General features: G+C 41.2%; 1 protein-coding gene across 3 annotated transcripts in view; it reads left to right on the forward strand.

Moving 5' to 3' along the window:
• robo3 (roundabout, axon guidance receptor, homolog 3) overlaps window positions 1-22,388 on the forward strand; it is a 128,654-nt gene that overhangs the window by 12,705 nt on the left and 93,561 nt on the right. For all 3 annotated transcript variants that reach the window (XM_079247747.1, XM_079247748.1, XM_079247749.1), the window contains exon 2: window positions 10,468-10,794. In XM_079247747.1, the coding sequence (XP_079103873.1) occupies window positions 10,468-10,794 (327 nt within the window). The remainder of the gene's footprint in view (window positions 1-10,467; window positions 10,795-22,388) is intronic.

Below are 22,388 nucleotides of genomic sequence, written 5' to 3' on the forward strand. Positions count from 1 at the left end.
GATTTATTTCCAAGTCCTTCACATCGAAATGAAACACATTTCTCACCGTTTCTGGCTTGGAAGATGTCGATGAGGCTGAACTGTCGCCGTGTTTTATATCCTTTTCTGTGCAGAGTGAACAGAATATTCTGACATTGTTTCTGATGAGACATAGACACAGATGGGAGGCGGAGAAGGTGACTTTGACAGCTTCTTTTCTTAACCGAAACTCCTGCAGTTGTAGTGGGTAAAGACATTGGAAAGCAGGAAGGAAAAGCAGTCTGCTGAATTGTACTTCCCCGCTACGGCGGTTCGTGCTGGCCTCTCAGCAGTGACAGTTGGTGATGAGGTTCAGAGAGATTTGTGTTGACCTCAAGACTGAGCCTTGTGCAAATATCAGGCAAAATGAGCACCCTTCCTGATTTATTGCATGAGTCAGAGCATCATCTGGTCATTATACCATCTGTGTTTGGAAAATACTGTCTGAGACTGTGAAATGCAGCCCGGGGAGGATGCGGCGGTAAGGGCATGTTTACATCCAGCGTGTTGAGGTGCAGAAAAAGGCATTTAACAGCCTGTCACCCAAAGCAAATAGCTTGTCAGGTAAAATTATGTCGAAATGAACTTTTCTCAGCTCTGTTATTTACCAGAGATAAAATCCCTCAGCTCTCTAATAACTTTTATTTAACCCTTTGAGCCGTGCAGATTGGTTTTAGGCCTCTGTCCGAAAATTGTGTGTCCATATTGAAATGAGTATTTCTCTGCCACCACAAGGTCTATTTGACGACTGTTGGAGTCATTAAAGGGAAGGCTGGTGAGGGTTGAGATGTGGAAGGAGAATGAAGACGGTATATAGCTCAAATGTAAAACGTTTCAGGCCTAAAAACACAAATAGTCCAGAATATTCCTCTGGAATGATGCTGATGTAGCTCGAAACCTCCATCTGATCTGATGTGAACATTATTTCTGCATCCAACTCTGATAGCAGAAATGTTTTAATACAGACAGTTCAGGTAAAGAAATATCAAGCAAACAATATCTGTCTGTCTGTCTCTATATATATCTATATCTATATCTATCTGTCTGTCTGTCTCTATGTATATCTATATCTATATCTATATGTCCATCCATCTGTCTGTCTGTATATATATCTACATCTATATCTATATCTATATCTATATCTATATCTGTTTGTCTGTCTGTCTTTATATATATCCATATATATCTGTCTATCCGTCCGAACAATAAATTATAATTTTGTTTTTACCTTATCCTTTATTTGGTCTTTTATGTATTTGTAATAACCATAAAAATTGTTACAAAATAAATAAATGATCACAGGATTTTTTATGACTATGAATGAATTATTTATTATTTTTAATTTGACAATAAAACATCATAAAATCGTCTTTTACCGAGATTTCAGGGCACATTAAATGTAATGAAGGAATAACAGTTGAAATATTTTTGATGATTTTTGTTTTTTAGACTTCAAAAAAACAATTTTTAAGACATTGTTCAGAATAAAATGGATCTTTTGTGTCTTGAGCTTCAACAGTCGCCGACCCGTCTCAATTCACGTCAGGACTGGCGGACGGCTTCATGTGAGTTACTTGGTGTTGCTCTGATGTTTCACAGGGAGTAAATCTGCTTTAGGATGAAAGCCCACTTGTGTTGCTGGTGAAATAAGGCTGGGGGAGTTGGCAGGATGGGGGCTGGGAATCAACTGTAGATATCTGGCAGTGGCTCCTCTGTACTTGCTTTATACGAGGCGCACACCGAGTCATTTGTTCTTGCACTAGATGAGGAAAAACTTGTTCCTCAGCACTTTCCCATCCCCCATTATTGAAAAGACATTGCAGCAGGCATCGGTCCTCCCTGTGGCTGTTTTGTTCCCATTTTTCTGCTTTTTTTTTTCAGGATTTGGACTATTTCTCTGTCTCCTCTTCAGATTTCATTCTCTCCTCCCTCCCATTTATTCCATTAACTTTGAAGTTGTTTGACAGTAATTCATTCTGTGTATGCGTTCATCCTGATGGTTAAATCTAATATAAATACAGAGCGCCCTGCACAAGTCTTTTTGATGTTCAGCCTGTCAGTTCGGACTCATCAGGTAGGAGGAGAAAGTTCGCGATGGTAAATTACTGGAATGAAATTAACTGAAATAAACTTTGTTCTGCTTTTCTTTCCTGGAAAAAAAACCCCCTGATTTTTCTTTCCTTTAAGGTAAAAATAGAGTGTATTTTACTTTGTGTGATGAAATTTACTACGAATCTTTTTAAATCCGCTGCAGCATTGAAGAGTGAGTCAGCTTGAATGAATCTGATGCAATGCTGCTGTTATCTGAGAGGCGGCTTCTATACAATATACATGTAGCTTATCGAGGTGAAACATGGAGATCCATGTCATGATCAGAAATACAATGGCATCATTGTAAAATAAAGATGCTAATACATGAATCGTTTGTAAATTAATTATTGTGCCAAGTCAAATATGATGAATCATAATCACATTGTGATTTTGAAAATGTGATTTTGAAATTCAAGATAGTGAATTTCCCTTTATTGAAATTCCCTTTGGGGGATTAATAAAGTATTTTTCATTTCATTCATTTAATTTCATTTACACATTTAGGTCAGTTTTAACAGTAAGTAAATGTTTAATTACCATAAACCTTATTATTTGCATCATCTTCAAGGTTTGCAACTTTTTCCTAGAAGTAATTGAAGTATTTTTCATGTTTTCAGTGCAAATTCTGTTCTGATTTTAGGCGACAGTGAGATATAAAAAAGAAGTATACTCCAAATAATTTTCTCCTTTAAACACGTACCTGCTCCAGAGTGGAAATGCAGCTATTTGTTAGCTTCACCATAAATGTTCTTAAACCCACACAGATCTTCCATACCGGCTGATTTCTGCCTGAAAGACTAATATGTTTTACTTGACTATGAACCAAACTTGTTTGTCTACATTAGGAAACAGACAATAATTCACAAGATAAAATCAGCAGACATTTGTTATTTTTGTAATTTATTCATGTGGAGAACATTTAGTTAAGGCAAGGATTTGCTCAAGTGTGAATTAATGTAATCACATCAACATTAAAGTGTTTATAAAACCGTCTGTAGTTCCTGAATTACGTCAAATTAAAAATAACAGTTTCTGAACTGCACATAACTATCTTCTTTATTGTCATTTGGATCACATGAAGCAGCTTCTTGCCCTCGCTGAGCCGGGTTCTGCTGGAGGTTTTGCCTTCCTGATAAAAGGAACTTTTCCTTTGCACTGTTGCCTCATGCAGCTCAGGATGGGGGATTGGATTGAAGTCAAGATTTGATGCAATCAGTTGGTTTTCCATATCTAGGCTGTTTATTGTGAATTGGCTTGAATTAATGCGTCTTCAAGTGTCCTGAGATGACGCGTGATGTGGTACAATGCAAATAAAGCTGAATTTAACTGAATTGATTGTAAAAGAAATAGGATTTTTTGTCATATTAGTGTATTTTTCAGAAATATTACTTGGAAAATGGTAATTTGGTCGTATTTATAGATCAGCATTTGTACAGGGAGCATATTTCTTGTTACTTCAACCCTTTATGTACAGGCCTGTTATCAGTACCTGCCTTCCCATCATCCGCAGAACTGTGGAGAACCTAAATATTAAAATATATAAAAGAAAACCACTTAGATATTGCTAAACAGTTTTTAGGATCTCATGTGGTGCGTTTTCCAGATGCAACTGTATAGAAGAGTCTCAAAAAGTGTGATGGAAACACTTTCTTTACATTTAAACATTACAGGATGTGACGTAAGGGGTCACGTGACCAGTTCGTTCCTGGATGACTTCCTTCCTCCTCTGATGAGGACAGCAGCAAAGCAACCAGAACAGCTGCTTTAAAACACAAAATGATCGCATCTCTCATCCAGGGAAAGATTTGATGAAAATGACGGCTTATGCGCTAAACATGCTAAACGGTGTTAGTTGGAATACTGACAAATTGTAATTTTACTTTGTCACGATTTTAGAAATATCCCTTATATGTTAAAGAAAAACTATAATGCAGACACAGGTATTGATAAAAAGTGACATGCACAACCCATCTGGAATTCCTCCGTTATTCATACGGATGTACCTCTAATGGATCCTGAAGTTGAAGTGGAGCTTTCCATTGATATGTGGAATATTACGGGACTGTCTGTGTGGGCGAGGGCTCCATTTGCAGCGCAGATAAGCTGCACTTTCCATCAGTGGCGGCATGGTGAGATTTAAAGGACTTTGATGAAAAGTCCATTAGTTATTGTTTTTTGGTGGAAAGCAAGTTTTTAGTCTTGAATTTTATAAACTCCAATAAAACTTGTGATTGAGCTCTTTAAAATATTTGAAATAACCTAATGCCAATGTTTTCAGGCTGCTAACCAGCCGTTAGCTAACTCATCTCCTTGTTTTATTTTCTCCTTGTATTATAATCAGGGAGATTTACAGGAAAACAACATATGAAAGACGGGCTAAAAAGCAGGATGCTTTTTAACAGCTAGGTAGATTTTATGTGGTCGCAGAAGCGTTCTGCACCCAAAAAAGCCAGTTTCTCATCATTGTGCAATTTGTTTTCCAAGTATAGAAAGAACAGGCTCTGATTGGTCCACACCGACTCAGAGCGACACAATGCCAACTACAACGCATTTATGAATAAGAAATGACACATGAAAGTTTCAGAGCTGCTTCTGCTTGGTATTTGGGACATCTGTAAGGTCTGTGTGCTAATAAGTGCAGTGAAACATGGGGTCTTAAACTTTTTGAGCCACAGCCCCCAAGATAGCATATGAGACCTTCAGGCGACTACTAGGTGATGAGTTGTGTAATATATCATATGGGTCATCTTGCAGCTATCCTCTAAATGAATGTCTGGAAAACAGCTTCTCTTATGCCGGGTGGACACTGTGTGATTTTGAGGGGATTTCACCACGATTTTGCTGTCGCAGACCACGCTGCACCATCGTGGAAACATGGTAGCGTCGGGATGTCCGGTCGGGAGGTCGTGAGCCGTACAGTGTGAGAACACTCACGAGGAAGGATTAATAGCTGCTACGTTCTAACGATGATGCTGCGACCTCCTGATCAAACTTCTGGCATGTCAGAAGTTTTCGCCGTCGCTCGTACAGTGCGAGTGGTGTTACGTCACGATTCTACGTTCGCACCTGCGCAGAAGACGCCGGTGGAGCTTTAAACAATGGCGGGCAACCCCAACTTCAGACGTGTGCGGTGGACACAGCTGCTAGAAGAGAGATTAGTAGAGCTATGGAGAGAACACAAGGTTTTTTTTATTTATTTATTTTTTCTTCGTTTTCAGCGCACATGCCTGCTCGCCATCTTGTTGTCAGGCACGCTGTGGTTGTCATAGAAACTAGGAACCTTTGTTTTTCGTTGTTCACACTCGAGCATGTCGTGCCGTCACACGCCGACTGACGCCGACAACTAGTCGACAAACCCGGTCGTGCAGTGGGAGCATTTCCCCGACAGTCAGATTTCTAAAATCGCACAGTGTCCGCCCAGCATTACTGAGATAATGCCAGACTCTGATGATTAATATGGCGAGAAGTAACAACCTTGTTGTTTAATTTGCCTCCTGGTAAAAATCCCAAATTAATTTATGAATTGAAAGCCATTTATTTATTTATTTATTTTTTTACAATTGCATAGTGGCCTGTTAAATTATCCCGCGACCCCAATGGGGGTCCCAACCCCCAGTTTGAGAACCAGTGCAGTAAAAAAAAAGATCTGCAGCTGTAATCAGGTTGTTTTTTTCTTTCTGGTTGACATCGGGATAAAACAGGGCAGATGAGGTATCTGAGGTATCATTTCACATCATTGTTAGCTAAATTTCTCATGTGATATGATGTCGTTGCTAAAAAGGAAAATCTCATGTTTCATGTCTCTGACAGGGCTTCTTATTGAAACTGGAACAAGTTTCTGTGCTTTTGCTTCTTGGTTCAAACTATTTATGTTTATTCTTATATAAATCAGCATCATGTCTGATGCTAAATAAAATGAAAGAAAATACATCCAGTGAAAAGAAATGCAAAACAGCAGCTTTCACTGTCAGTTAGTAAGGATGTCAGGTTGTCTCACACACGACTTGGTAGAGTTTAGGCATTATCTTCTGCATGCTCTCGCACAGTGATGCATTTATCAGGGGTAGCTGTGGGGTCTAGCATGTTGCCCATGGATAACCTCAACATTTAAGACTGGATGAACCAGGGATTAAACCACCAATATCCTGGTTAGTATAGACTCCAGAGCATCAACCGCATCCCACACAAATCCTTCTCCTCTCTGCTTTGGCATGGCTATTTCTGCAAATGTTCATCTTTTCTGCGCACACCATCCTTGTCAGACTGCTGCTCTCAACCGACTGGGTCCTTACAGCATCCCTGCGGCTTCATTAGCGCACATGTTTCTTTGAAAGTTGCTGCCATCCTGCCGGATTACACTATGGACAGAAGCTAATAGGTCCTCAGAGGGTCCAGATATTGCTATTAGAAACCCTTCCTGAGACAAGCAGTCAGACTTCAGCTGTCTGTTTAACCTGATTTGAGTTCATCTTTTCCAGCCTTGTCCTTATCTGTTACATACTTCTACCCTCACTTTGAGCTGAGGAACTGGGGAATACTGCTCCTCTCAGAAATTCAAATATCCTTGAGATGTGTACCCGCGCAGTCAGCCTCTATCATGCAGATCTGTAACAACGTACTGTCATATTAATGTACGGCCTGCAGCCACACACACGGGGGAACAAAAACCTTATGCAAAAGGTCACTGTCATTGTATTATACATTACCTGGCGAAGGAAAGAAGTCGCAAACAAAAAAAGGATGTCAGACCGATCAGATGTTACTGCTTAGTGGTTACTTGTGGTGATGTTTAGCTCAGTCCTGCACGGTGGTCTCAACCCATTTAAAAGCCTTTGCTTTACATTTCCACATGACTTGCTCCCACCAGCTTGTACTGTAAAATTTATGAGTCGACTCCTGAAGGATCTGTCCTGCTGAGCTGTAACCACAGGCTCATTTCGGCCCTGATGCATATGCTACCTTTAGACTAGCAGCATATCTACAGCCCCGGGATCTTTGGTGAAATGAAGCAATTAAGAAACTGACACTTGCTTTGAGCTGCACTGGTAAAAAAAAAAAAAGACAACAAACTCTAAAGGTATCGCATCAAATGTTCGTATGTTTTGTAATGTTCAACAGAAAATCCCAACAGACTAAAGATGGCGTTTAATTCTGTAAAAATACAGCTATCATAGAGTACTTTGTGAACGTTTTAGTTCATGATCCATCATGAGTTAACAACAGGGAATCCTGAACCCCGCAGAGTCCTGATCTCAGTATCTTAGAGCTAGTCTGGGATAACACGGCGAGACAGCTTTAATCCACAGAGGCGATCTAAGTTCTCTGAGATGCTTGGAACAGCTGGCCTGACAAACATTTTATGTAATACAGCAGAGTGCAAATGCACCTTTAAAATGCACGACATCTATTCACTATTTTCTAATATAAATCAGTGGTAAATGATAAGCAGCAACTAAGAGCGTCAGCGGTAGACATGATTAATTATAGGAGGCATTGACTGTAGTACATAATTAATGAGCGTTTTCCTTTTTATGTGAATTGGATTCTGTTAAAACATCAAACATCAAAAATATCCTCATTTCCATTTTGTCAGATGCTGATGTGTAGTTTCACATCAGTTTTCCATGCATCTCGCTCTGACTTGAGCTGCGTGGAAGTCGGCTAGTTGGCCTCATTTTTACAATAAGTCATGCATCAATTGTCCCAGCAGTGAACACAGACTTGGAAGCATTGATCTATAACAGGGATCCTCAGTCCTGGTCCTCAGGGGCTGGTGCCCTGCAGGTTTTAGAAGTGTCCCTGCTGTAACACACCTGTCTCAAATCAATGGGCAATTAGCAGACATGGTCAGAGCTTGGCGTCGACCTTTATACAAGTCTGAGTCTTAATCAGGTGTGTTTCAGCTGTAAAACCTGCAGAAAACAAGCCCTCAAGGTCCAGGACTGAGGATTCCTGATATATCATGTTCTGTATAGGTCAGGATATTGAAAGTGACTGATGGAAATAACTACCCAGTTCCAAAATATGACACCTTTTTTTAAGGCTTACCACAAAACAGTTGTTTTTTTTTGTTTTTTCTTTTACCCCTATTTGTAATTTTGAATTTCTTTCAAAGCTCTTCTGCTTTGGAAATATAGAAATTTAGCATAGTTTGGGTTGGAAAAAACATTGTAGTGACAAATCAAACTACTTTACATTGCAGAAAGCTACACATTTTCCATCAGGTTATGGTGTGGTGACAGATTCCACACATGGATCTTACAATAGGATTCCTTAAACATCCAGAAATAACACTTCTGGGGTAACCTGTTTAAAACCAGCGTTTCTGACAAAACACAGAGTCAGGAGAAGTTGTGTGTTTCCATTCATCCACAACGCAGATCTAACACAATTCTCAAAAAATTGTACACATTAAAAACTTGCAAGAGTAGCTGTGTTTACTGGAAACAAACCTCAAGGAGAGTAAAAACAAGTGCAGTGGACATCCACAAGAAGAAATGTTTTAAATAAATATTTTAATATCGTGAAAGTCATGAGAGTTCATTAACTGGCGAAAAACATCTGATGATATTAATCTTCGCCAGGCCAGTTTCTGTTCTCGGTGATGCACATTCTATTCTATTCTATTCTATTCTATTCTTTTCAAGTCATTTAGCAGACGCTTTTATCCAAAGCGACTTACATTTCTGCTTGTCTTTGAAGCTAAAGAAATCAAACTAAAGCAAGTTCTTTTTTCTATTTTTACAGTTTAATCTCTTCCTATTCACAATCTTCAAACACAAGTTAATAGCAGAAAACCAGGAAACCTGGAAGGAAATTTCCCCTCAAACAGAAGCTCAGCTGTTGACTTCAAAGTAGAAACAACTTTAACTCCTCTCGACTATTTCCTCTTATTCCATCTCCCTGTTTCTCCATCTTTGCGAGTGTAATTGCATTGAGAGGAGAGCCATCACACAGTACTCTATATCCCCGTCACTGACTTCTTAATCCACCCCAAAACCTAAAGAAGGATTTGTTGCTTTGAGGGCAGGAGTTTCGACTGCTTCACTTATCAGCTGTCATCAGGAAAGTCTTTGAACTCCCGTCTTCTTCGTGCACTTGTAGGATGAACCAATAAGACAAAATCAGGCTTGTTTGTAACATACCTGCGGGGCAGGCGCCTCACCAGTTAAGTTCCCATTAAAATAAACAAGCTGATTAAACTAAAACGAAACCGCCGCGTCTTCCATCTGTTCGCTTGTAGCTTCTTTCTCATCAGTTCTTTGCTCACAAACTCAAACCAAAACTTTTTAATTAAGCAATATTCAAAGGACGATCTCTGTGTGGTGCAGGAGCAACAATATTCCTTCACATCAAACAGGAGTTCATTCAATTATTCATGTTTTCTGTCTTTGTGTTATGTGCACAAGCACTTACGCCAGCCTCCTGCTGCGAATGTTCTGAAAGCACAAAGATATGTTTAATATGGCGCTGCTTAGCAGTGCAGGCCTGCAACAATGAAAATGGTTTTAGTTTAAAGAAACATAATGGCTTCGTAGTTGAGTGGGAAGGTAAGACCAATCAGAAATACACTCATGCATGAAGCAACAGTTATCCCCGGAACAAAGCTGAAAATGCGTGGCAAGACATGCCTCCTGTTGGTTTTGTATTTACTTTCTCACCGAGGTGAGGTTCAGCTGCCGATGCTTCTTATTGTTTTGCGTTTGCAGTGTTTTCACATTTAGATTAGATCCCAGAAAGCTTTAGGAGAAATCTTTCTCCATCTTGCGCCAAAACTTTGCAACTAGATTTGTGCCGTGCACGACTTGCAGAAATCTCTTTAACTGTATTTACAGTGATCGGAACTTTTCCCTTGAAAATGAAGTCTGGAATTGGGCTATGTGTGTTTGATATCCAAATCTTTCTGTAGCTCGCTCGACCTACTTTCCCATGAGCTTCTGATCAGCGAGGTCCCACTCCCCCCCCCCACTGCTGGGGAATTTGGTTCTAGTTTTATAGATGCAGAATTTAGAGCATGTAATTCCACACGTCCTCTTGATTTATACTTAAATTTAACTGCTGTGCAATTAAATTTTGTGCCTGTTTCACACAGCAGTGTTGTCAGCTATAAAAATGATGTGTTTTTTTTTCCTGAAGCCATTCACATGTCCAACTCGAGATGTTTGGGAATGGAGCTTCTGAAAGTGTGTTTTGTACAAACAACATTGCTCTCTTGGTTTTTGTGAGCAGGAACCAGAATGTAGAGCAGCTCAGAGCTCATTTCTGTCTGATTATGAAGGTTCTGAATGGTATTTTCCATCATTTATCCATTTAGATTCGTTTCTAAACCATTTTCCTACATGTTTTCTTTCCCTCTAGGATCTCGACCCCGGTTAGAGGACGCTGCACCTCGGATCATAGAGCATCCATCTGATTTGATCGTGTCCAAGGGAGAGCCGGCCACTCTCAACTGCAAAGCCGAGGGAAGGCCCACTCCAATGGTGGAATGGTACAAAGACGGTGAGCGGGTGGAGACGGATCGAGAGGATCCTCGGTCCCACCGGATGCTGCTGCCCAGCGGTTCCCTCTTCTTTCTGCGAATAGTGCACGGAAGGCGGAGCAAGCCGGATGAAGGTGTATACATATGTGTGGCACGCAACTACCTGGGCGAGGCAGTCAGCCGCAATGCATCGCTGGAAGTGGCAAGTAAGTGGTGTTCATTTCATCTGGCGTTGGGGCTCATTTGCTTTAGCGTGTGTGATGGGATAGATGTAAGGAAAGTGAGTATTGTGAGATTCCCAAGTATTGCAGTGCTGCATGGAATACCAAAAACAATGTAATCAACTAACGTTTGATTCACATTTGCACATAGTAAACATCAAATGTTGAAAAGGGGAACATTTTCTTTTGACTGCAAATCAAACTGATCGGTTTGAAAGCAACAACACAACAAGCAGAAACACATGAAAATAAAAGTCAAACTGGTGGCAATAAAAGTTTGGAAAAGTGATAGCTTGGTCCTCCGCAGGGGAAATATGAATCTAAAGTTGGCCTGTTCATGTATATGTGTGTGTGTGTATGTGTATGTACATGCGTTTATAGGCAAATGCGTATGTATCTGTAAATGTCTATTTTTTCTATGTTTGTCTCCCTCTTTTCCTCTTTCTCATTTTCTTTCTCTTTTCCTTTGTCCTTCTGTCTCTCTTCTGTCCTCTCCGGTCTGGTCCACCTGTAGAAACTCTGTATTACAATTATACTAAATAAATAGAGAAATAAAATAAGAATCCAGAAAGTCAAGGGACTCATCATACCAGTAATGCTCCCTTTGGTAAAGTAAATTTGCTCAAAAAACAGCATCCAGACCATCTTTCTGCTTGCTTAAATACTGGACAAGACACACACACACACACACACACACAAAGAATAGTGAGTGACAGGCGGTGAAACATGTTAAAATGAGTCAAACAGACTTACTACAGGTCAGTAACATGAGTCGGTGTTACAAGAGCACCTCAGACAGGCAGAGTCTCTCAGGAGTAAAGATGAGCAGAGCTTTATTTGTTTGTGAAAAACCAGTTCTGTAATTTCTGGAATGAATCTTAGTGAAGGACAGACTCTGTAATCCCACCGGCTCATCATGTTTTAGTCCGTGCAGCTCCGCATTACCTGCACTGCCATGGGAGTCTTTCCACGGTTTCAGGAAGACTTCCAGACTTATTTATTCTTTAGATGGAATTAGTTTTTATATTAAATGCTGAAAAGGAACATTTTTGTGATATATTTTGGGAAATGATCTTCAACTTAATGGCAGCATCACATCTAACAAACAAGGACATCTCATTCAAAGGAAACTGAGACAAAGTGAAAGTTTCAACCCTGATCAGACTAATCAAACATAAAATACTTAATAGAAACTATAGATGCTGCTTCTTCCAGACTCTAGTTTTTAGAACAATGCATGCTGCCACCCAGATTGCATCGTTTTCAGGAAGGATTTGCATATTTCAGCAATACGATGCGGCTCCTACAGCAGCATGAAATAGCTTAACGTCTCACTTTCAGCATTTGATGTGTTTTTTATTTATGTCCTGTTGTGTATAAAATAATGATTGATGTGATGTGCAAACCACACATTTCACTTTTTATCTCCCTTTTACACATTTCACCAACTTTTTTTTTTTTTTTAAACTGAGGCTGTAGAATGATAGACATTGCAGGAGACCTCAGATGACTGAGATATTGTGCATGAAGCTGTTTCACAGTTTGGAGGCAAAGCTGTTTAACAAAAATCCCCCACAAAGAAGCAACAAGGTGTGCATTAACAGAAGTATGTGTAAAAGTGAGATAAGGGGAAGGTGATAGTCCACTTGTTTACATGACAGATGTCGCTTCAGTTATAAGAAAGGAAATAAATCACAAATAATAACATTAGGCACAGTGTGAAGTGCAGCGGCAGCTTCAAAGCACATCCTGACTTCTAATCATCAGTTTCACTCGTCTGATTTAACTTAAGACGCAAACCCCGACCTCTGTGTCAGATCCCTTGGCAGCTTTCACCCCGAGGCCCACTGCCACCCACCCCTTCAGGCTTGGACACCACGTCCTATCTCCAGCCGCTCCGTAGAATCCGGCCCGCTGTCGTGCTGCGAGCAGGCTTCTGCAGCCAGGCCTGTTAATCTAGATGGATGACAGCTAGTTCAAGCGATAAAGATAACAGTTGTCGCCACTGGAGAGGAAAAGCTGAAAAACAGTCCTGCAGGGAGGGGATGAGAGGCTACTGTTAGTTGGCAGCTTCTCACCAGCAGATGTTAGTTCCTTAAAATACAACACACTCCTGTCACATTGGCTTCCGAGTGACACCTCTTATTTATTTATTTATTCGTCTTCTCCGTAGCAGGACTGCTGGTGATTAGTGACGCTTCCAATTAAAGCTTGGCTGCTAAATTCGAGCCTCACCCTCGGTTTCAGATGGTCGCCGTTGAGTTTAATGTCGTATTGATGGCAGAAGTGGTGATTTAGTGTAATTTATGCAGTTTGTGTGAGTACATGTGGAGCTAGGAGGGGGATTTGAGAGGTATTCGAAGGAAATTGTACAACTTTTTTAAAAAGTTGAGTCACTTATCCTTATAGGAAGTGTATGAACTGGCACGCACCAACTGGCTACTTTAAGAGGAACACCTTGTTATTCCTGAGATTTTGCTCCATATTGACATGACAGCATCACACAGTTGCTGCAGATTTGTCGGCTGCACATCCATGATGAGAATTTCCCGTTCCACCGCATCCCAAAGCTGCTCTGATTGGACAGATCTGGTGACTGTGGAGGAACTCATTAGCCGTTGAAGATGATGTGAGCTTTGTGACATGGTGCATCATCCTGCTGGAAGTTTCCATCAGAAGAAGCTACACTGTGCTCATAAAGGAACATGGTCAGCAGCAACACTCAGATAGGCTGTAGTGGTTAAACCATTTCATGTTGGCACGTAAGCCCTCATTTATGCTCCCTTTTATGTCCATAAATAGATACGTCAGTTTCGAATGTTTTCGCTGCTCACATAGTCCCATCCCTCTTTCATGTTAGCATGGTAATAATTTCCTTAGAGGGTGGTGGAGAGTTTAGAGTTCATTTCCAAGATCTGACATCAGTTTCAGAGCATCGTAAATATGATAACGGTGGATGAGAATATGACAGTATACATCAGGGGTGCCCAGGTCCGGTCCTGGAGATCGACCATCCTGCTGTTTTTAGGTGCAACCCTTCTCCAACACACCTGAATCAAATAAGTGTCTCGTTAGCAGGCCTCTGCAGAGCTGAATGATATGCAGAAGAGGAATTCAGCTATTTGACTCAGCTGTGCTGGACAAGGGTTGCATCTAAAGGTTGCAGGATGGTCGATCTCCAGGACTGGACTTGGGCACCCCTGGTATACATTGTCAGAAAGAGACATAAAAATATGCGGCGCAGTAGAAGAGTGCTCCATAAAATACACGGCGTTCTTCGTCTTTACTGGTCGCATGTCAGCTCAACACTACCAGTGTTACTGCTACGTTTACTGAGTGGAGGAAACATCTGCAGAAGCCTTGGGATCAAAGTGGCACATGGAGGAGGGAGACTGAAATGGGCGTTAAATATTATTCATTCATTCATCCATTTTCCTAACTGCTAGGTCCGATGAAGGGTCGCTGGGAAGCTGGAGCCTATCCCAGCAGTCTTTGGGCAAAAGGCAAGGTAGACCCTGGACAGCTTGCCAGTCCATCGCAGGATGTTAAATATGCCTTACAAAATTACACACCATCCTGAACTGTTATCACAAGGCAGGATGGATCCATGTTTTCATGATGTTTCCAGTAGATTCTGATCCTACCTTCTGAAAGTGGAACTGAAATGGAGACCAGCAATGTTTCTCCATCTTCCATTGTCCAGTTCTGGTGAGTCTGTGTGAATTGTAGCCTCAGTTTCCTGTTCTTACTGACAGGAGGGAACCAGCTGTGGTCTTCTGCTGCTGGAGACCATCTGCTTCCAGGCTGGACGTGTTGCGTGTTCAGAGGTGGTACTGGTTGTTCATCTCCAACCAGTCTGTCCATTCTCCCCTGACCTCTGACATCAGCAAGGCACTTAGGTCCAGACAACTGCTGCTCGCTGGATATTTTCCACTTTTTAGAGCCGTTCTCTGTAAACCTGAGATGGTTGACCATGAAGCAGTTGAACAGGTTTACCTCATAAAACTGCCGTCGAGTCCAGGCTGACCTGCCGTCACATTTCTGTTCCTGATAGCTTTGTTTTTAACTCTTCCACTGTTGTCCCACCTGCTGAAACTGAGACCGAGTCAGGAATCTCTTATTGCTTTAACTCATATCATCTGGAAACCATAAAAACAAACTTTGATCCCATAAAAATCTGTAAAAACGTCAGACTCTAGTTGAACACCTTGCAGTCTACCATCATATTTACCAGCAAAGCTGCAGGCACACAGTTATGATCAGACCACACACACACACACACACACACCTGGGTTTGCTCTAAAAAGCAGTCCATGAATCATTCTCTATCCTCTGTAAACAGCTGGGATGTGCGCTGCATGTCCGTCACCTTCCTCCAGCAGCGTGAAGAATTACTTCTCACCTCGGTTCTGCGCTGTTTCAGCATCAACATCAGCCGCAGGGAATTTAAAATGTAAAGCCGCATGTGGGAACCAGGCTGGGAAAAACAAGTCTCAACTGGGTTTTATGGAGCTTTGCATGAAAAAGACAAATTTGCTTTTCTTAATTCAGGACATTAAGACAGTTTACCTGCTTCATTGAGTAATGTCCAGCAGCTGAGGGCCTCCCAGGGCCGCCGTCTACAGAATCTCTACCAAGCTTGTGCGGGGTCATGTTGACAGTCAGAAGGTCAGGTTGATTTCAATCTGCTAGCCTGCAAGCTGATCTGTTCATGCACGTTTCTGTAAGCCTGGCTTTCTGGCTGAATGCTGGGCTCTGTCGGGAGGTGACATTCTCTGCAGCTGTCTGCCCACATGCACAGAGACATAGCAGTTGCTTTCACAGATAAGAGTCCCTAATCCTGGTTTTTTCTTGGGTCTTCTCCCATGTGCATCTGCCAGCACACAACACACTTTTGGAGCATTGCCTCCAGTGAAAGTCAGAGAAAGAGTTTATGTAGAATAGACAGTGGAAAGCACCCAAGTCTGACCACAACGGCCCCTTCTGCCCGGCTCCGTAGGGGCCGGACAGAAGGCCAGGAGCACGGCTCCAGTAATGGTGCAAGATGGCACCATGTGGCATGGGGTCACTTTCCTTCCCTGTGACTTGGAAGCATCTGAGGAACACTGAGGGAGGGAGCTGCATTGTGGAGTCGAGTGTATATTTGGTATCAGGGTAGCAGCCAACGCAGTGGGAACGACGGATGGTTTGGGAGGGTTAACCCCTCACCGTCCTTCTGCTGTAGCCTGACAAGCACCAGGGGGATGTTGGACACAGCTTGGACAAACCGTCTTAATTTTCCATCGCTGATGAGCCTCCAAACCTCCAAAGCTTGTTTCCATTTCCCTCATTCCGTCATGTTTTATGTCATATAATCGATATCTGGTAATAAGGTCGCCTGGAAAGGAACAATGAGACAGATCTTGTAATGTGTGATTTTACTGTACGTGCTTTTACGATGAAACAAAACGGAGAAAGGTTTGGTTACACTCCCTGTAGCAGAACCCAGTCAGAACCTTCAGTCAAGGCTGATTTTATTCTATTTAACATAATTTTCAGTTGTTTAAAGTGGATTATGTGCATTTCAGGCTAATTTATTTTTATTTCTGAGGCCAGAAGGGCTGGGATTGAACGAGTTATTGTCACAAACTGCTTTATTTACTTCAGACCGACCCTCTCCGTAGGCTGTCAGATCAGCCTGCGGACAAAACGAGTGGATTGAGACTCTTCCGCATTAAGCCCCGCCTCCCGCCACTGCACTACATCGGGAGCGCGCACCTCACCTGCTTTGGTCGTCATTGTAACATCTCATAAACAGAAGGATTAGGCTCATATAAACTCAATAAAAAAACCAAATACAATGTCAACACATAGCATACAGCCCTACATGTTGGAACCTGAATCAGACCCTGAAAACGAAGTGGAAAACAGCAACCCACAGCAACGAATGCAGCAGGATGTCTCTCTTTGGTAAACTCACCAGCCATCGTTGGAAATAACTTTATCCCACGTTTTCCACCCGCCTGATGTATTTGTACATGCCCTTGTTAACCAGGAGAAGGTAACCAATCACCGAACCTTATCCCCCGGGACGTCACAAGGATTTCCAAGTAGAAAAAACTCTCTAAAACCATGCGTTTTTTGTCGCCATGGAAACCGAACAGAGAGAGTGCTGGAACTCAAACTCAAACATGCGTTTAGGTGATAAAAAAAACAGTGTCGTTCACATGTCTGATGAGGATTCAACACTGTAACACTGTAGAAAGCTCAGAAAACTTCAAATACCAGAATAGCATCCCTTTAAACCATTAAAGCTTCCAACACAAGCTCAACAGAAATTTTACCACAGTTTAATAGTCTAGACATGAATTGAACAGTCTGGTGTCATTGCGGTAACCAAAGTAAAACTGTTCGACGTTGCGTAGCTTGCAGGAACTTCTTTACCTTTAACCTCTGATGTCAGGTGGTGGAGCTGCACCGTCAGCTGTCACACATAAAATGAAGGTCTTCCTGCCTCTGATTGTCTCTGTCTTGGTATGTTTAATTCATTTGTTATGTCTTCAGGTTTGTTTTCAATGTTTTTGCTGCATTCAGGTTCAAACAGAAGTCAGACTTTTCCCTCTGTGGCTTCCACAAACCAGCGCTGTCTTGGTTTTACATCATTTATAACATCAGGCACTTTAGGCTACCGACAATGATGGACTGCAAGTTTACTTTTACTAAAATGACAAAACTGACATCTATGTCTCCAGTTAATAATAATAATAATAATAATGATAGTAATAATAAAAATAACAATAATTACGATTTTTATATTTCTTACAGAACATTAATAAATCATTGTTGTTTGTTACATTGCAGCAAAAAATAAAATAAAAATCTAATAATAAAAACTAGAAATGAAAACTACTTCGAATGAAATTATAATTTCAGTAAATAAATAAATGAAAAAAAAAAGGTGAAAAGCTGATCAAAGTTGGAGGAATCGTATCTGAAGGATGAGGAGGAAGAAGAAGAAAAACAGGACAAAAAGGGAGGAGGAGGAGGAGGAGAAATAAGGGGTGGAAAAGAGGAGAATTCCTGTAATTCCTGCATCAGTCAGACACATTAGTCATGTTTAAAGTTTCATTTCAGCTGATATTTTCCGTCTCTTTCTACTAAACCAAACTTTTATTCAGAGAACACACACCTTGGTTGCAGTATTGATTGTTTTTGTTTCTTGTAAAAGAAGAGTTTCTTGTCCTTTTTGCCAGTTTCTCTACACTGACAGACACTAAAAGCTCATTAGGAGCCGCTCTGTTTTCTGACTGGAAGAATCATTTCTGCTTATTATTAATGACATGTTTGATGAATGGACGTTTGACTCGGGAAACGTGTCGTTTTAACCTCGGATCTGAATCCGCCTGCAGATTTATGCGGCTAAACACACTAAATTATATTTAAAATCCCTTTCGAAGTTGTTCGGTTCATGGTGGATCACAAGGAAACAATCATTTCACAATGTTTAGCTTTAAGTCTTTGATATTTGTGTAGATATTCTTCAGGATCCCACATGCCCCATGCGTCTCCACACACATGATGTGTCCATGTCCTGTCAGGACTTCATGTATCAGATGATGATCTTTGATCCCTGAAAACACGGCCGACAGAGTTGTGTGCCGGGAGCAGAGGCCAACTCATGTCAGATGGATAAAAGTCGGTGATGCAGAAGAGACCCAACGAGCTGTGCTGCCATGGATGAGGATGTGACATTCAGACCGACACGCCCCGGCTCCTGCCAGCTTCTTCTTTGTGTTTTACACCTGCGATGGTTTTATTATGCCGACTACTCTACTGCTTTATGGCTTAATGGCTTTATGGCTCATGAATATTCACTCCGACAGGGGGAGGGAATAGGTGCTTTCTCTTAAGTGGCGGGGGTTGAGTTAAAAGCAATTCAGATGTAACTGACTGGGGGTGACCTTAAAGGACTTCTATGCCCTCCAACCCACTCCCACCCTGGTTTTGACAAACAACAACATGCAAACTTGTTTTAAAACTGTAGCAAGTACAAATCAAATCTGTAAATTTGGATTAATTCTGCACGTCTGAAATAGAAATAAATCTTACAAGTTAGGAAAACAAGTCAAGTCAGAAAATTCATTTCACAGATTAAAATATACAAGTAAGTATTTGTGTTTGGCAGAAAAGTTTGGAATCGACCCGATACCAAGTAAATCCTAAAATTATACCTATATACCTTTGACTTTAAATTTAACAGTCATTTAATTAGTTTTTCTTTAAATCTTGATTAAAATGATGTTCATAATAAAACAATCACAATGATTTGTCAAATTAATTTTTCAGAGAACTGATAAATTTCAATTGAAGGTTCTTTGTACATTTTCCTAAAATAGTTTTTCTCTTTTATTGCACACAGTTGTTTTGGAAAAATTAACTTAAAAAATGCAAATTAGCTTAACAAAAGCAGAAAGAAAAATTTAATCCATTTTAGTAGAATAACGCAGAATTAAAGTTAATGTTTGAAGTTAAAAAGTATCGATAAATTGAACAAATCAGGAAGTATAAATTAAGAAAAAAGTTAAAATGTTATATTTTTATATTTTACAACTCAAAGTACAAGTATGAAAATATTTGTAAAGTAAAATTTAACTAATATTTTCATACTTTTATTTTCTGTCTTGTGTCCAAAGATTTTAAGTATTTTTTTTTAATTTCGGGGTGGGGGGTTGAAACCTCCAGGATTGGGATCACAGCTGCTTTGGGAATTTGAGGAATGAACAGGTGAAGTAGTGGTGAAACTCCCGTCTTTGTCATGTCTTTGTCTGAGAGAAACTTTGTGATGAGTTTGAAGCAACTTTCTCACTGGAATTAATCCCGGACAGCAGAGTGGGAGAAACAGCTGAACGGTGCTGTCACCAGCTGGAATCTCCTTTCTCTTTCTGTCACTCACACACACACACACACACACACACACACACACACACACACACCTGTCGTCCTTGTTGTGATCGCCACAAAACCTTTTGCAGAAAAACTGATTTCAAGGTTTGTGGATTTGAATTTGAGGAAAGGATTTGAAGGGTTAGAAAGGAGTTATGGTGGGAGGAGTGCAGCTTGGGTGCCTTCTGATAAAAAAGGATAAAGTGCCCCCCTCTTCCACACCCTTTCACCTCCCCCCCTTCCAGCACACACTGCTTTCTATGCTGTCCTTGTTATTAACCGCAGTGGTCTGGTGACATATGGGTTGTGATGGGAACTCTGCGGGACACGCCGTCATTCGCAGGAAAGTGCTTCCACGCAGTCCGTGCACGTACAGCTAAGTGTTTACACTTAAATGGCTCGATGCATTTCAAGCATCCAGAAAGAAAATGACTTTTAGAATAAAGTCAAACTGAGTGGGATGTTAATGTCCTGCTACAGGACAAAACTTCACCGTGGGAGGAGGAGAATCTGCATGTGATAACGGAGGCATTAAAAGTCTCTCATTAGCATGAACTGAATAACGGTTAAGCTGCTGCCTTAAGCTGTTTTAACTGTTAATAAACATTAACATAAAATGAATGAGCCTTTTTCTTTTCTTTAGCTGGTAGCCTTCTTTCAGTGAGCTGCTCTTATCTGTTAGACTATTTAAAGACATCACGTTATGTCCCCCTTTGTCTTCTGACCCACTGAGGATGGGATGAGTCTCTCTGAGACAAAGAGAAGCCATCGACCTTTGATGAGGTGCATAACCTGAAATGTTCCCGGTAATTCTTATCAGCCCCAGAAGTCTCTTCTCTTCTCCTATTTTTAGCCGATTCCTTCGAGCCACTGATGAATTCTCATTGTCATTTATATTTAATTGTGTTTTTAATATTAGCAAATGAGGGAATGAATGGATGTGAAGGCATCGGATGTGAAGAAGTCTTCTCTTTGAATTTATTTGGTGCCAGGTGAGTTCATTGGTGACAATCCACTTCAGTCAATTAATTACATAAATAATACTCATCCAGATTGTAATACTGATTTATTAAAAAAAAAACAAAAAAACATCAGATTGCATCAGATCTTCCTTTGTATTAAATCCCAAGGGAAAGCAAATATAATTCACATTAAAGAATATCTAATACTCAAATAATTCTTTGAAACCTTTAGTTAAATAAGAAAACAAAGGTAGATATCAGCTGCAAAACAATCTCTATGAAATGTTTTTCACCAGTCAAGGCATTAGATCAGTATCAGGGTGAACAGTGGATCATCAAACCAACAATTCCTCCTATTAACACGATCAAAAAGGTTTTTTTTACCTTGACTATGAACCGTAGGGGCGTACCTATGATGACAGATACGCAGACAGACAGACAGACAGACAGACAGACAGACAGACAGACAGATACGCAGACAGAACAGACAGACAGACAGACAGACAGACAGACAGACAGACAGATACGCAGACAGAACAGACAGACAGACAGACAGACAGACAGACAGACAGACAGATACGCAGACAGAACAGACAGAACAGACAGACAGACAGATACGCAGACAGAACAGACAGACAGACAGACAGACAGACAGACAGACAGATACGCAGACAGAACAGACAGACAGACAGACAGATACGCAGACAGAACAGACAGACAGACAGACAGACAGACAGATACGCAGACAGAACAGACAGACAGACAGACAGACAGATACGCAGACAGACAGACAGATACGCAGACAGAACAGACAGACAGACAGACAGATACGCAGACAGACAGACAGATACGCAGACAGAACAGACAGACAGATACGCAGACAGACAGACAGATACGCAGACAGAACAGACAGACAGACAGACAGATACGCAGACAGAACAGACAGACAGACAGACAGACAGACAGATACGCAGACAGAACAGACAGACAGACAGACAGACAGATACGCAGACAGACAGACAGATACGCAGACAGAACAGACAGACAGACAGACAGATACGCAGACAGACAGACAGATACGCAGACAGAACAGACAGACAGACAGACAGACAGATACGCAGACAGAACAGACAGACAGACAGACAGACAGACAGACAGATACGCAGACAGAACAGACAGACAGAACAGACAGACAGACAGACTGACAGATACGCAGACAGACAGACAGATACGCAGACAGACAGACAGACAGACAGAACAGACAGACAGACAGACAGACAGACAGACAGACAGATACGCAGACAGACAGACAGACAGACAGACAGACAGATACGCAGACAGACAGACAGACAGACAGACAGATACGCAGACAGACAGACAGACAGACAGACAGATACGCAGACAGAACAGACAGACAGACAGACAGACAGACAGACAGATACGCAGACAGAACAGACAGACAGAACAGACAGACAGACAGACTGACAGATACACAGACAGACAGACAGATACGCAGACAGACAGACAGACAGACAGAACAGACAGACAGACAGACAGACAGACAGACAGACAGATACGCAGACAGACAGACAGACAGATACGCAGACAGACAGACAGACAGACAAGTTGGTTCGTGTTCCACATCGGTTTATTTGGTCCTTTTTTCAAGGGGCTTAACTATCAGTCACTTGACGT

Source organism: Telmatherina bonti (assembly GCF_933228915.1).
Source record: "Telmatherina bonti genome assembly, chromosome: 10".
NCBI classification, from domain to species: Eukaryota; Metazoa; Chordata; class Actinopteri; order Atheriniformes; family Telmatherinidae; genus Telmatherina; species Telmatherina bonti.